The sequence below is a fragment of the Ictalurus furcatus genome, chromosome 25, assembly GCF_023375685.1.
Source record: "Ictalurus furcatus strain D&B chromosome 25, Billie_1.0, whole genome shotgun sequence".
Classification (NCBI taxonomy): Eukaryota; Metazoa; Chordata; class Actinopteri; order Siluriformes; family Ictaluridae; genus Ictalurus; species Ictalurus furcatus.
The window spans coordinates 15222815-15239202 of NC_071279.1; the positions used below are offsets into that span (position 1 = coordinate 15222815).

At 38.9% G+C, this 16388-nt stretch overlaps 1 protein-coding gene across 1 annotated transcript in view; it reads right to left on the reverse strand.

Moving 5' to 3' along the window:
• Positions 1–430: 430 nt before the first annotated feature.
• Positions 431–16388, reverse strand: part of nkain2 (sodium/potassium transporting ATPase interacting 2) — a 200082-nt gene continuing 184124 nt past the window's right edge. The window contains exons 5-7 of the mRNA XM_053614333.1: positions 12504–12564; positions 6244–6325; positions 431–694 (exon numbers count right to left, since the gene is read on the reverse strand). Of these exons, the coding sequence (XP_053470308.1) occupies positions 685–694; positions 6244–6325; positions 12504–12564 (153 nt within the window). The 3' untranslated portion in view covers positions 431–684. The remainder of the gene's footprint in view (positions 695–6243; positions 6326–12503; positions 12565–16388) is intronic.

A 16388-nucleotide genomic window follows, 5' to 3' on the forward strand; every position in this document is an offset into this window, starting at 1 on the left:
CTTTCAAGATGAAAACATACATAATAGAGATTTTTTTTAAAAATGTTCAGAGTACAGTTATCAGACATAAGGACAACCTAATAACGGTATTCCAATGCCTGGAATCACCATATGTAAACACGCATGTATAATTCTCCTTAATTTATTCTATTAACCACTCAGCACTACATCAGATGACTAAAGCCATTTATGGACCGCTTAAGGAACATTCGTTAAGTGAGTTTTTCTAATGGAGTCTATCAGAATGCAGCACTCTTCAACATCAGATCTTCCAGTTCCATCCCTAGTGTTGATGTCCACAGAGATGAATGCAGTCTGCTCTTTTTTTTTTTTTATATATATATATATATATATATATATATATATATATATATATATATATATATATATATAAACACCCCTGTGCTGTATTTCCGCCGTCAGAGGAAGAAGAGAGCGTCTTGGCCACGGGATGGCGCTCTTACTCCTGCTTAAACCAGCCAGACACCAAGCACCAGACTGAGAAAGGCAGAAAATCCAGTGCCTTGGCTCTAGTTTTCTCCAGTTGTTGACTGGTTAAAGTGCCACATCTTGGTTCCTCCAATGGTTCTTAAGACACTATCATATTAAGACATTTACGTAAAAAGACGAAAGGTTGAGACAGCAGTTCATCGTTTGATTGGTTCATAAGGCAGTTTGTCCTTGTTATTTTGACCTGGAGAGAAAAAAGAAAACAAAGAACGTTAGCAAGCTGGCAAGGTAAGGAGGTCAAATACCAGTACATTCATAGAAAAAAAACAGATTACATCTAACACCCTAAAGGGCTCTTTTTCTCTCTGAAGGAAAGCATAAAGGTTCCAAGTAGTCCTCCTTTAGCAAGCTAAAACCATTAATCGTCCAAATAACCACTGAGTGTAAATATTATCAAGCATAATACATTCGATATTTATTTCTTTAATAAACATTCTTGGCATTGGCAACATTCTTGAAAATCGAGAAGCAAACCTGCAGTAGCAATGTTTTCTGAACATTGCGTAAATGTTGCATTGTACCATTGATTAAATTCAATGCTCAGGCAGAGTGAAGCATACCAGAGAACAATGCCCAATCAAAGGTCAGGAAATAATTTCATCATTTTCAGTAACGTTTCTGCAATTTTCTAAAATAAATAAATAAATAAATAAATAAATAAATAAATAAAAAGAAAACATTTCTCTAATACTGGTTTGCTTCCCAGTATTCTCAGATGTTTAACAGTTAGACAAGAACATTATGGAAGTTTGTTTCCTGAGAGTGTTTTGTGTAATGTTTAATATGTTCCCTACAATTTGACTGCAAAATGAGTTGTACAAAACTTTACAACTTAAATGTTACCGTACATTAAAATAATAATAATTTAAAAAAAAACCTCTTAGAACAAATGTAAATAATGGTGAAAAATGGCATGGCTGGGAATTATAACAATATTATATCAATGTCATTATATTGAGTACAAAAATCAGTATTGGTGGGTGTCTGTGTTCTTAGAACTACTTTTTTACTCAATGTTACAAGAACAAGTTTTGAACATTACCTTGTTTTTACAATCAGTACACCCCAAAGTGTTTCATTCGTTACATATTGGCCACCTCTTATTCCCACATGGTTGCTGAGAATACACATTATAAGCAGAGCTCCGTCACCTACTGAATTCCAATTTAACCTCTGCCCATAACATCTTAAGAAAGTATCATTCATTTAAATTGTTACCCAAAGTTCAACCAGAATATGCCTCATGATCTGTGTGGACTCATTAACTGTAGGTTGTTTTGTCTCCCACAGGTATCACAGGGATTTTTTTTGTTTGTTTACAGCCTCATTTACATTCAGGTTTGCTCATCTTCCTGCCCTTTTCCCTCCTGGCTAATTACTGGACATGTGACCTTTTCCATTTGCCACGTTTACACTGCAAATATATTTCCTGCCATGTATTTCCACTACACCATGCTTAGAGACAGTTTCCTCCATATATATCAAAGTAAAATGTGCTATGTACACACACAAAAAAAATAATATTGTTCAAAGCCAGACTTTGGGAGATTTAGTAGAATTTGACATTTGTAAAGCCGGCAGACCCGTGACAGAGGGAAATATGATTCGGTCAGCCAAAATACAAAAGAGTGACTGAATCTTATGGAATAAGATGCAATGCATGTGTAATAACAAAATCACACAAATGCAGAGATAAGCATTCACGCGAGTGAGGTTGTGCACCTCATCTGTAGATTAATCCTCTTTTTACATATCCTGAATAGATATAATCCTCATTAATCCCAATTTTAAGGCAGATGTTTTCTGCAGACAAGGATAGATGGATCTGGGAATTGCATGAGCTGTTATAATTTATTACAGAACCAAAAACCTATTTAGTTTTGCCTTTTGCAGCAACTGGGGAATCTGGAAGTGAAGCACATGCACAGATGTTTGCTTCTTTCGTCATGTCCTAAAGCTGGTTTTACACCGTGCGATTACATCAGCCTTTTTTTTAAAAAAAAATTTCTTGTCAAATTGTACAATGATCCGAATAAAATCACAGACACTGCGATAACACGTTCTCCATGTCAGACTATAACAATAGACCCGCGAGTAAACAAAATGACTCCATTCTGCTTATGTCATCAATCGGCGCAATTGTGCGGAAAACGGGCTTCTGTAAACAAATATTCTTCGAAGTGAGTTTGAGGTAATAAGGAGAATTTTCTGTCGATTAGCATGTTCTGTTTAAGTGTTGCTATTGACATTAATGTATTTGTATATAATGTATAGCTGTCCCGTCAGTTTCGCTTAATCCCAAGCCAATTTATGATGTGCGATATTTGTCTGCGATAGCGTAATCACGCCGAAAATCATACAGTTTAAACCCAGGGTAAGGTAGCTAAGAAGTAATTAAAGCTTAGAGCTATGAGTGTAAACTTCAAGCCGAAAGACTTTAGAGTTGAAGCGATAGTACTTAAGAAATGATGACAATTAAAGTGCTTCACATTGTAAGAATTATTCATAACAACCAAACATACAATGATTTAGATGACTGTTACTTCTTGCGGAGAGAATTGAGTTTCTTCATTCACAGACTGAAGAAACAAAAAACTGAAAAAGGGCATTGCCCACACCTAACTATTTACCCCCAGCATGCTTCTCTCCTCATCAGCCTACACATTGTGCCTGTGGGAAAACTGACACAGCGAGTTCCACGTGCGCTCTTCACCTTGCTCTCGTTACCTCACACGCAGTTCATAATGAGAGGCGGTTCAACTGGGAGTAGCTCTTCGACCCTTACAGTGCCTGATGGTGAGTCATGGCAGCCCCCCTCTCTCCACAACCATATGTGCCATCCCATCCTGCACCGAGTTCCTAGCATGGCTCAATGCCAAGCGGGTCAAGCTAAGCCGAGGGAGCGGCCTGCCCCGAGAATGGTCGACTGCTGTCAAAGTCATTCACACGCCAAGCATGTTGTGAACACCTGCCATGTGTTTCCATACCAGAGGGACTGTGCCAGTTACAGGGTTCTTTCAGAGAGGTGACTTTGGGTGAAACCAAACCAAACCGTCGTATGCTAATTCATTCAGTCTATAACTTTGTCTTATTTGATCAACCAGATCTCTGGGTATACAATATGTCTATATTAGGGTTGGACAATTTCATATCATGATACCTGATGTCTTCACAATACACAACGTGCATTGTGATATTTAGCTTCACTACAGGATGAATTTTTTTTTTCTTTTAAATTCGATGGTGCTTTGCTTCAAAAGCCTTACCAACGAAAACCCCGCAAATGATTGAAAAAGGAACTGGGAGTAACAGATATATGAAGAAGTACTGTTTATGTATTGTGTTTCAGGTTTTACACCAGTGTAATTGAAATGGATTTGCACAGTGAAATGCAGTGCAGTAGCATGCATTGCTTTCAAAAGGTGGATCACGTATTTTTCTTTCTTTCTTTCTTTATTTATTACACAAATTCAATGAGTCATTTTTAATAAGCAATCCCCTGTGATGGTTTTGCTTTTCAGTGTGACATGATTTCCTTTATCAGAATTGTCAGATCATTTGGCTTATTTCTAGAAATAAATGATTAAAATTGCAAACTTGAAACGAGTAAAAATTCTCGAAATAGTCTTAACCATCTTATATTTGCTTTACTGTAATCTTATAATCGGAAATACTAGATAAATTCTGGAACTTGTTTTCCCCAGGCACAATGTGTAGGCTGATGTTGGAAAGAAGTGTGCTAGGAGTTTTAGCTGTGATGTGGAAATGCCAAAGGGCATAGGTCATTTTTATAACGAAGGCAAAGTTTTTCATCCTTCGGCTCTGTGGAACAAAATCAATTCCCTCCCAAGAAGTGCCAGTCAGTACTGATGTATAGATTTGATTATTGACCGTCAGTGTAGATTTGAAGCCAAATCGTTTAATTGTATGTTCACCGTTATGCCAAATTCACACAATGCAAAGGGGTTCGATTGTCATTCTTTGATTAGTACTAATTACAGAAATCAAATCATGTCTGAAATATTCAGGTTTGATGTTTGTGCAAACTTCCTGCTTTCTGCAAACAAGCTTTTTTGCTTTACTTAACTATCAACCAACTTGTCTGTGAATGACTGCAGTTTGGATTGAACGTATACAACTCAAGTGATCAGTCAATAGGCTAATAACTTTACAAACTCTATAAGGAATATAACCATTTTAATGATGGTGGGGTTTAACGCATTCATACAGTATATTTAAGAACTAAGACAGCCTTGTTTTCTTCTACAGTACATACAGTCCCTCCAGGGTTTAGCAATTTTGCAATCGCAGAAATGAACGCATAATCAAGCAAACACCGCTTGCAATTGTTCTGTAGATTTGGGCCAAGACCTGTCATGTGACGTCATCAGACGTCACATTCGAAGCGCCAAAGCGCTCTTCGATTCAGGTGCGTCGAACATGAGTACAGCTAAAAAGGTCTCATTTACCAACAAACATCACTGCGAAAAATCTGCAGCAAAATCAAATATTTTTGGCCGCAACTATCACAAAAAAACTCTGTATATAGACCAGAGGCGTAGCTAGGGGTTGGCATTTTGAGTTTGAACCCCTTTCTGACCTTTCCAAATGCTCATTTGTGAGTGATTAACATAATACACACAGTGCAGTTGATTATATGCATGCCTAATAATATGTTTTGCACAGTAATTGTACTATAACGATGGTCTTTATAATGACTATAACGATGTTCAAGAACATTTAAGAAAGCCATCTTTATGATTCCTAACTGCTCCGGACATGAAAGGATTATGTCAGTTGTTTTTAAAATAAATCAGATTTTATTGGCAACCATCTCTTACATACAGGATTAACCAACTGGAATAATGCATTTTCCCATTTCTGTTGGAAAGCTATTACCGTGCTAGTGATATTGAACTGGCAGCTGATGAAATACTGGATGTTTTTTGCTGCAGGATGAGAAAAGAGAAAGGAAGATCTGGTTTTATAAGTTAATGCGCCATTTCATGAAGGTATTTTATTTCCAACACCTATTGAAGTTATTACTATGGCAAGATTGGTTGATTACACTTCATGCATCAGATTAATTGTACAGATCATATGGTGATTTTAATCCTTAAGTTCCTGGTTACGCCTGAGATGTAGACAGCTCACTAAGTACTGAGACTTATCCTCAATGTATATAAAATTATCTTTGTAGTATCTGTGTCAATAAACCGAATCCCTTCAAATCTCCCAGGGCTAACCAAAAGCACCTCAGTGCATCCAGCCACATCCTCATAAACTTTTAAGCTGTCAACAGAGACTGAGCAAACAATCCCAGCTCCCTTCATGTTGACCCAGACTATTATCTGAGCCGGGCCAACAGCGATATTATTTCTTATTGATCATACAGTGAACTCCTGCAGGTTTCTCTCATCGTCTGTCCACTGTGATGTCCAGACATGAGTCAATATGACCAGTCTGAGGCGCGATATATGATAAATAATGGCATACCAGTCCAACTTTTTCATACAAACATACATTTCTGAGTAAAAGTACGAGAACCTGGTGAGAGAATCCCCATGAAAGTGAGCTCTCAATAGGTGGATTTTTACACCGTTGGAAAAAAGGAGAAACCAGGAGGCTTTGCAGGCATTATTATTTCCCCACCAACGGATAATAAAAGTGAAGAGTAGCAACACAGGGACATCTCAGGACTCATAGCTGCTAATTTGCATTTTCATTACTTACATATACATTGGTTGTAGTTGCAAATGAGATGTCTTCTGTGGTCCTTGGTACCCGTAGGAGTCGAAGCCACCTATAAAGTCGACTGGAAAATATATACCAGAAAGAAAGAGAAGAGGTTATTAATAATAAAGGTGATTATACCAGAGTGCTGTTGAATTCTCCAGTCTGACTTGTCAGAAGGTGTTGATTAATTCTCAGTAATACCAGCTGACTCAAATGTATTATCGTTTCTATAGCAACGGCTCATTCACAGGGACTTACTATATGCTGGGCACTCTACATAATCGAAGTCTACTGATAGAATAGATTGTTGAGATGGTGAAGCTTACTGTATTATATATATTATATATAATATATATATTATACAGATTTATGGAAGGAGTCTCCAGTGTCAGCCCTTTTTTTTTGTCTTACTCATTTATTAAAATAGAGAGGCTGGTGAGGGAACAAGTGTTTATAGCTATTAAAGTAAGCTATTACAGAAGATAATTTTAGCGTTAAATGTGACTGTAAATGGATAAAAAGTATGACGTGTCATTCTTTTATATATAAAAATATGTAATTGCTGGCAATTTGGTGGGGGGGCACAGTGGCTTAGTGGTTAGCACGCTTGCCTCGCACCTCCAGGGTTGGGGTTCGAATACCAACTCCTCCCTATGTGCGCGGAGTTTGCATGTTCTCCCTGTGCTTCGGGGGTTTCCTCCAGGTACTCTGGTTTCCTCCTCCAGTCCAAAGACCTGCATTATAGGCTGACTGGCATTTCAGAATGAGTGAGACTGTGCCCTGCGATGCATTGGCACCCCATCCAGGGTGTCCCCCACCCCACACCCGAGCTCCCTGGGATAGGCTCCAGGCTCTTTTGCGACCCTGTATAGGATAAGCGGTATAAAAATGGATGGATGGATGTTGGTAATTTGCTCTAGTATAAGAGGAATAATACACTTCAGGATGTGCAATTATAGGAAAACAATATACTTTGGGGTGGTAAAATTAACTCCGGTTCACAATGGGCCACATCACAGCACCTGTCCGTTGAATATTTACCTATAACAGCACAAGCCATCGTGTTTTACTCTTTATTTAATTTCATCCTTTATCACTATGGCTCTGTGTGAGTGTGTGCCTGAGTGAGTCAGTGAGTTATGGTGTGTGTTTGTGTGTTTGTGTGTATCCATGTGTGTAATAATCCCGGTCAGTGTCTGAAGCCTGTGCAGGCCTGTGAGGGTGTGATATCTGTGGTAGCTCCTCTGGAATAGTAGATGGCCTAAAATAGCACAGACTGACAGGATCAGCCATGGACCGCCAGCATCAGCTGGCCAGCTGTTGCAGCTTTTGCCACAAAGACACAGTAGTAAAGAGTGATAAAGATCCATTGTGTATCTCGCAAGGGTGGCTTTCCAACGGAACACAGGAGATAAGATGCACAATTAGCTGAGCTGATCTCCTGAGCATCATTAACAGAAGAAGAAGCACAGTTTTAGGATGATTAGTGTTCTGATGGCTGATTTTGGGAAGGCACACACCCACAAAGCCCATAATCCACATCATATTAGTCTCATTATGAAATTAGACCTAATGGTCTGATCCGTGTTAGCAACAGGAGCTGTAAAGATCCAACTATAATGGTGCATTTTTTTCCTCACAGAAACAATGCACTCTTCAAAAGGTTTCCTCAAGGGTCCTTTGCATGGTTACGTCCTTTAACCTTCTACAAGGTACTTTTTCTGAACTGTTTTAAGGTTTTACATGGAACACTTATGGGTTCACCAAAAGAGATATTCAGAAAAAAATATAGAAAGGTAAAAAAAACAAACAAAAAAAACACGTCTTTGGACTGGGGAGGAAACCGAAAAGAGAGGTAACATTTAAAACCCTTAACGGTTCTTTTGCCTTTGACTATCTGGAAGAAGATACTACATTAGCCATGTTTCCATCCACGTATATTTTTATGCACATTTTAAGATATTGCGTAAAACATAGCTGGATGGAAACACCAGATGCGAAAAAGGTTATGCGCTCAATTGAGGCAGAGCGATTTTTTATTCGATAAGAAGACATGCGTATAAACTACGACGGAAACACATTTAACGAATAAATTTCTCGATGCACATAAAAAAAAGTTCATGTGACTTTGATTCAACAAATAATGTTATTGGATAAATGGCCCAGAAAAGTAAAAATGGTGAGAAATGAGCGAGAGATTTGGTTGGATTGACAACAATTGTATTCTGTACATTTTCAAAGATAAGTTTAAAAAAATTCATGATGGAAAACATCAACGAAATGCACAGATTTTCCAAGAAGTGCGAGCAGAGATGATCCTTAAAGGATATTAGAAACCTTGTACTAATAACTGGAAGAGCCTTACGCAGAAACATATGATGGATTTATTATATTGGGAAAAAGAGCCACAGTGGCTTCACCGGTTGCAACAACTTCCATTTGCATTGAAACGTTGCGCCAGTTTCCCTGGAACTGACGATTTTGTTCGCTTGTACACACGGGATGGTATCTGTGCTTTATTTGCGAATGTTTTATGCGATATTCCAATTTTTCGCCTAAGTTAGATTTGCAACTTGGATGGAAACGTAGCGCGTATGTCCAACCTTTTCCCCATCAGAGAAGTTTCCAAGTAAAATCCCATTGGGACGCAAAGAATTTAACTATACAAGGAATTTTTAAGGAACGCTTTTTCTAAGAGTGTGTTGAGGCCTGGGATCATTCCACACTCTTCCAGCACAAAATAGTTCTTGCTGTGGCATATTTGTTCAGTTGCTGCACTAAAATGCTCCAGGTTTGCAACCAAGAACTGGTGATTTCATCACCAAGGGCTTGGGGGCAGCACCAGTTTGCCTCCAGAAACTCCAGATATTTCCATGACCATCATTAAAAAAGCGAAAAGGGAAGTTGATGCCTCATAGTTCCAGGGTCTCTGGTACGATCCTGAGAGGAATTCTGCAGGTTCTTCTTGTGCCAGCATGGTTCTTCGGTTTTCTCCCACCTCCCAAAAACATAGCAGTGGGTGAACTGGGTATTCTAAGTTCCCCATAGGTGTGAATGCTTGTGCAAATATGTGTGTGCACGGTTCCCTGCAATGAACTAGCATCCCATCGAGAGCCACCGTAATCCTGACCAGGATAAAGCGCTTATTGAAGATGAATTAATGAATGAACTGCTAATTAATTGATTGAACCTTTTTGGAAGCAATTACGACAAACTGAATAGGATCTACAAGGCTAATCCCAAGAGAGTTACATGATAGAAACACATCACACATACATCATGATCCATGGTGACTTTGGATGGAAAAAATTTGCACCTAAAGCCAGAAGTACATATTATATATATATATATATATATATATATATATATATATATATATATATATATATATATATACACACACACACACATATACATATATATACACACACACACACATACATTATATGTGTATATATATATATATATATATATATATATATATATACACATATAATGTATGTGTGTGTGTGTGTATATGTATCTCTCTCTCTCTCTATCTATCCATCTATCTATCTCTCTCTCTCTCTATACATACTATACTATGAAAACTCATGTACTGATTTGGTGGCAACATGGGTTGGCTCTTTAAAAAGGTTTGCTGGTTCATTGAACAGCAATGATTGGAAAAACGCTACCAGAGAGCACCTAACTACGTAAGTTGGACATCCAGCTCGTCGACGGCTGCATTATCCAACCAATTTAAATCAGCACTAATACATTTAATGAGCCTGAAGAAAAGCAGACTGAACTGAATAACATGACAATGTTCAATTCAATTGAAGCTGAAATGAAGTGTGGGAATGAGCATAGACTAAAGCCTCTTTTGTATGTTCTTATCATGTATTACAGTATGTCTGCAAGGCTAAATACAGAACTAATATGCTCTTACAACACCTCTTTTCATTTTTGTGACACTGCTAAATGGCTAAACACCTCTTGGCTGGCCGATCTATTGACTGAACTAAAGTGGTGGATCATGGGTTTGGAGGCAGGGTTTGGGAAATTAGATGGAAATTGAAGCGCCCATTGCTTCCCCACAGGATTTAAGAGCCTTGTTGTTTTGTCTCACCCTGTGCTGGATTTGTAAACTGTGCACAGCGCAATGCTAATCATTAGTTGAATGCTAGCTCGATGATACCAAAAAAGCTGATTGCGTATTCCCGACGGAGGCATGCGGCCTAATTCTCTTGTTCCGGATGCAGGGATTGTTCCGCACTGTGAACGAGCTGAGAGCCATTTCCTGCTTATCTTCTGCCTCTTTTGCTCTCTTCCACATCTTTCGGAGGCTGAAATATTTTAATTATTTTGCAATCTTTTCCTTAATTGGACCTCGGGCACATTACTCTTGGTGGTTGTCGTAATTACGTGGAGAGCATGCTGATTGCTTTAAGATGTTCATTACCTCTGCAAAGGTGCCCTTTTTGCTATATTAATTAGAGGACTAACGGCCAGTATGGCTGCCTGATTAGCCATCGATATCTTTTGCATTCACAGGAGGATGCCGAGATTCAAGAACAATATTATTTCGGAGAGAAAGGGTCGAGGTACAAAGAGCCCCAACAATCCCTAGAGGAGGAAATCAAACCTCCCGATATGCCCTCGACGGATATAATCACCGCACAGCACTCACCGTGCTCGCGCTACACAAACTCGCAGTGATTGGGAGGAGAGATTTTCAATTACGGACATTTCCCCAGAATCTCTCGTCGTCGCTGATGAAGACATTCCCGCCATTATTCAGCAGCGAGGGTAATGTGTGCTGATTGAATTACAGTCTGTTTGTACAAGAGGGAAAGATTTTATTTACAACTCAGGGTAAATGAACTTGCCGCAATATGAACAACACAGAAGTTCATATGACAAAATTATATTCTTTTGACAAACTGAATTTCCTCTGAGGTACAGTATTGCGTTTTAATAAAAAAAGCGCTGTGATTTTCTGATATCGGCGTTATGGAAATATTTTCGTATATAGCTAGATATACCTAGCTATATATAGAAGCACGTAGCATGTTTTCATGCTTGTGTTCTTCCTTTCACGGCAGGTTACAATTAGGATCGAACATATAAGATTATTAAGCCTATTACTAAACATTTTACTAAATGAACACTTGAATAGTCTTGTTCAATTGCCAGATCCTTTATAAATAAATGCTTTAAAGAAGCTAAATGATCCAAGACCATTTTATGCTTCTATGATAATCGTATGTTTGTTTGGAAAAAAATCGCTAGCATCAAAACCATGATGCATTCAAAATCTGGATACACACTGTCTATTTTTATCCTGGCACAATGGATACGGCTACAGGAGTGTGTAGTGAAAGAGTAGCACTCTAAATACGGATGTGCCTAATTGCACATGCGCTTAATGGTTCTGATTATGAAACAAAGCAATGGAGGGAAAATGAATGGAGATGGCACAAAGAGGCTAGTCAGGTTGCTAAATGGAGCCTATCCATCTCTCTCTCTCTTTCTCACTTTCTCTCTCTCTCTCTCTCTCTCTCTCTGTGTAATGTGTTGCTTGGTGATGAGTGAGAGACAAGTCCAGACAACACCAGGAGTTGGACTTGAGAATTATTGATCTGACATGCTTGCGTTGCTAGCCACCTTTCCAACACGACTTTCCAGTTACAAAGCCATGTCTCAAAGCCATAAACATTAATTATAAATCAGGGGAACACCAAACAAACCTCAGGCCGAATTATCGCGCTCACTCGTCTGAAGTGAGATGGGACGGGTAAAGAGAATAACTCATGTCTCTTAAACGCACTGCGAGTGCAGCACAGCGTCTGAATATAACAAATGGGATTGTTTCCCGCGCACGCCCTTTAAAGCAAGCGCCCACGAGTTGGGAGTATGCAATCGATAAAAGCAATCTTTTAAACCGGCCGATGTCTAAATCCAAATGCATGCCGGGTCATTGAAACGAGGCTAAAGAACGGGCACTAAGAGAAATGTCTACGCCGATGCTTCAGTGCAACATGTAATTATACACTTCTAAACAGAAGACTCCTGTTCTTTTATCTGTGATGCATGCTGGGAGAGGCGTTGTCTGGCTACAACACAGGGGATTCGCTTCAAAAGCAACTCAATACACCGACTAATACTGTATCTATAGAATCTCATTATCCCAGGTTATAAATAAATGTAAAAAAAAAAACACGCTCAAACAAAAGATATGCAAAACCATATAAGAGCTTCGAACTCATACTTACAGCTGTCTTCCTCTTCTGAAATGAGTTTCACCACGTAACAGGCGTAGATGAACCCAGCCAGCTAAAACACACACACACACACACACACACACACACACACAAATATCATCAGTTAGAACAGCACCTGCTTTCCAAAGAAAACAACTGAATCTCATTAACACTGCAATAAACTGCAATTTCAGCATTATGGATGTGACACTTGACCTCATAACAACTTTGTAAAGTGTCTCACCGCCTACACAAGCTCATATCTGATCATGTGACCTTGTACATACTAGGCAAATAATATTTAAAGTAAGACATTACATATACAGTATACTGTATAGCAGTTTATCAGTGTAGCGGAGTTGACATGACAGATGAAGATAGTTTATTTAGTAGTTGTAGTAGTAGTTTGGGCAGTGGTGGCTCAGTAGTTAAAGGCTCTGGGTTACTGATCAGAAGGTCAGGAGTTCAAGCCCCATCAATGTTGGGCCCTTGGGAAAGGCCCTTAACACTCAGTTGTATAAATGAGATAAATGTAAATCGTGCTGGATAAGGGCATCTGCTAAAATGCCATAAATGTAAATGTTATAAATGTAGTTCATCCATCCATCCATCCATTTCTGTATTGTTTATCGTACACAGGGTCGTGGGGAGCCTGGAGCCTATCCCAGAGAACTCGGGGCACAAGGCAGGGGACACCATGGATGGGGTGCGCAATCTCACACACACTTAAAGACCACAGACAATTTGGAAATGCCAATCAGCCAATAAAGCATGTCTTTGTACTGGGGGAGGAAACCAGAGTACCCGGAGGAAACCCTCCAAAGCACGGGGAGAACACGCAAACTCCACGTACACAGGGAAGAGGCGGGATTTGAACATCTAAAGTGGGGGTGTGGTTTTTGGACTCGTTTTGCATGTGCATTCTTCTGAAATGATTTCATTTTGAACGTTATGTTCGGGTTGCGTTCAGTATTTCTTGCTTTGTCTTGGCTTTAAGGTTTGTATTATGAACTGTTTTGAAAGATCAAGTGTTTCAGTAAAGTTTTCTTGGTTCACCCTCTTCGTATTTCTCAGTTAGGTGTACGGTTTTGTGTGTGCGTGCACAAGTCAGTTAAGTAACCGTCTTGGATTCTCTCTTTCAGTTCAGACTTTATGAAGGTTTACGAAGGCTGATGCATTTTCCCTGTGGAGGTGCTATTTCTGGTTGGACGCATTTATGATGTTAGTGGCCGATAATTACTAATGATAACTTTTAAATATTGTGCCCTGCGATGAATTGGCACCCTGTCCAGGGTGTACCCCCCCTTTGCCCGATGCTTCCTGGGATAGGCTCCAGGTTTCCCCGTGACCCTGAAAAGGTTAAAGCGGTATAGAAGATGGATGGATGGATGGAACTTTTAAATAAGACACAGGCGACAAATGTTTTGAAAACAGGAACTATATCACAGGAAGCCATCAGAGCTGGCAGCAATCCATGCACATTATATGATTTGGAGTCGAGCAAGTCGAGGTTTACGTTAGTTAGTCTTCTTAAGTGTAAATTTACACACGCTTGGGCATGAGATGGACACGAATGTTTTCTGAATTCACAGGATTTTCATGCATACCATATTTCATGTGTAAAAACTCATATGAAAGACGTACACATAAATCCGTTAATATCCAGCTTGATAAATGAGGCCCATTGCTGAAAAAAATAAATGGGTATGAAATAGATTTTAAAGTATTTTCCCCCAGACTAATTATTAATTTGCATAAATATAACTCCACTTTTCTTTCACAAAGTGGTGTTTACAAGAAAATTGATTTTCTAATGAAATTAAGATTTATAATTCTCATTATATGACTTATATTTCTATTCTTATTATATTTGATAAAAAAAATGTATTACAATGTCATAAATTGATATAATAATATAAGCTTCATTCATTCATTCATTCATTCTTGAAAACCCCTTTTTTTGCATTTAAAGAAAACAGATTTCAAGGGAAACCAAGGGCATGTTTGTGTTACGGATGTGACGTGTCGAGAATCTGCTGCATTAGACCACTGAAACAGGAATGAAGAAAAAAGCTGAAAGTGAATAATGTCACATTGTATACAGACTTCTAAGTGGTTTTGTTACAGTGCTGACAGCTTTATTTATCCACGCTAAGGTGGAGATTAACATGGAACTGTTTTATGACGATCATAAAGCATCAAAGAAGGTGTTTGTGTATAGTGGGGTATTTAGGGATCAGAAGGAGGTGTTGAAAAGCAGAGCTGGATAAAGAGATCAGAGGTGATGGGGAGAGGAGAGCGTATTTTCCCACTGAGAAAATAGGTGGTGATGCAGCCAGAGCTTTATATCAAACCGAGCAACTGCTGGTTCTGGAGTAACGACAACACATGGAGGTGGAGATAATGCAGAAATGACACTTCAGTGCTACACTTGGTTAAGCCTCGCTCGGTTAAGGAAAATATGAACCAGTAGTCGGGAGGTCATGTAGACATTGAGGTGTGAAATGTGATGCAGTGGGTCTATATTTATGATAAATGGGATTTTCCAGTATGAGCAAAATATATTGGTGTCAATAGTAGCGCAGTAGTTAGTGAATCACAGACACGGACACCCTTAAACACAACTGGGAGCTTGCTGTTATAAGAAAATAGCCAACGAGTGTTACTGTTCTCAACTTGAAGTTGATTATTTTCCAAGAACAGCACTTCCTGAAATGTTTTATTCCTGTTATACCACAGGAATTTGCCAACACAACTATCCATCCATCCATTTTCCATACCGCTTATCCTACACAGGGTCATGGGGAGCCTGGAGTATCCCAGGAAACTTGGGGCACATGTGGGAGACACCCTGGATCCATCACAGGGCGTAATCGCACACACGTTCACACACTACGGACAATTTGGAAATGCCAATCAGCCTATCTTTGGAATGGGGGAGGAAACCGGAGTACCTGAAGGAAACCGCCAAGCACGGATAGAACATGCAAGCTCCGCGCACACAGGGTGAAGGCGGGAATCAAACAAGCGTGCTAACCACTAAGCCGCCATGTCCACCAAAGAACAACATGTCATACATTTACATCAGTTTAAAGTTACATGGACTGTGGTGGAAGGACTGCGCAACTAGTTTACGTAAAATATAGCAGTGATAAACAGTCGTTCCCTCACCGGCCTCTCTTTTTTAACTCTTGAACTTGATAAGATAAAAAGAGCCTGGAGCTGTGAGGTGCAATGCTAACCATGCGCCACTAAGTTTTACTGCATCATAAAATAGAAGAGGCAGCAAGACTGAATATGTAGGAATTAGAAGGGCTACCTGTACAGTCTGGTGCATTAGAGATAATATAAAATATATATATTTCTGTGTTCGGATTCTGTAAATATTTTATGATGAGTGTAGCTTTTTCTGTCTAATAACATAGCGTTTAATTATTTATTCAATATAGAAAAAAAAAAACACTATGGTCTTTAAAAGATGTTTTGGATAACTGATGCACTCAGAAAATACTACTGTGAAAATGGCTAAGGAACGAGATAAAGATGAGATTTTTATTAGGTATTTTAAAAACACATCTTACAGTTCTGTTGCTATAAAATATAAATGGCTTCGTTCAACTATTCTAAAGTGGAGTTCAAGCACTTTCCCAGTGCTTTCAAGGATTTAACTAATTGTAACTAACTGCAATTTAGATCATTTTACTGAAATACTTTTATTTTTTAAGATGTAAAAACAAACCATTTTGAATGCATTCAACCAAACATATATTACACTACAAATATTACTATAGAAATAAAACATAGGTCCTCATCCTTGGGGTCACAATCCCATGTCGGGGTCACCTGAGATGTGGATGGGATCATGGGAGATTTTTACCTATATGTATAATGCAGCTC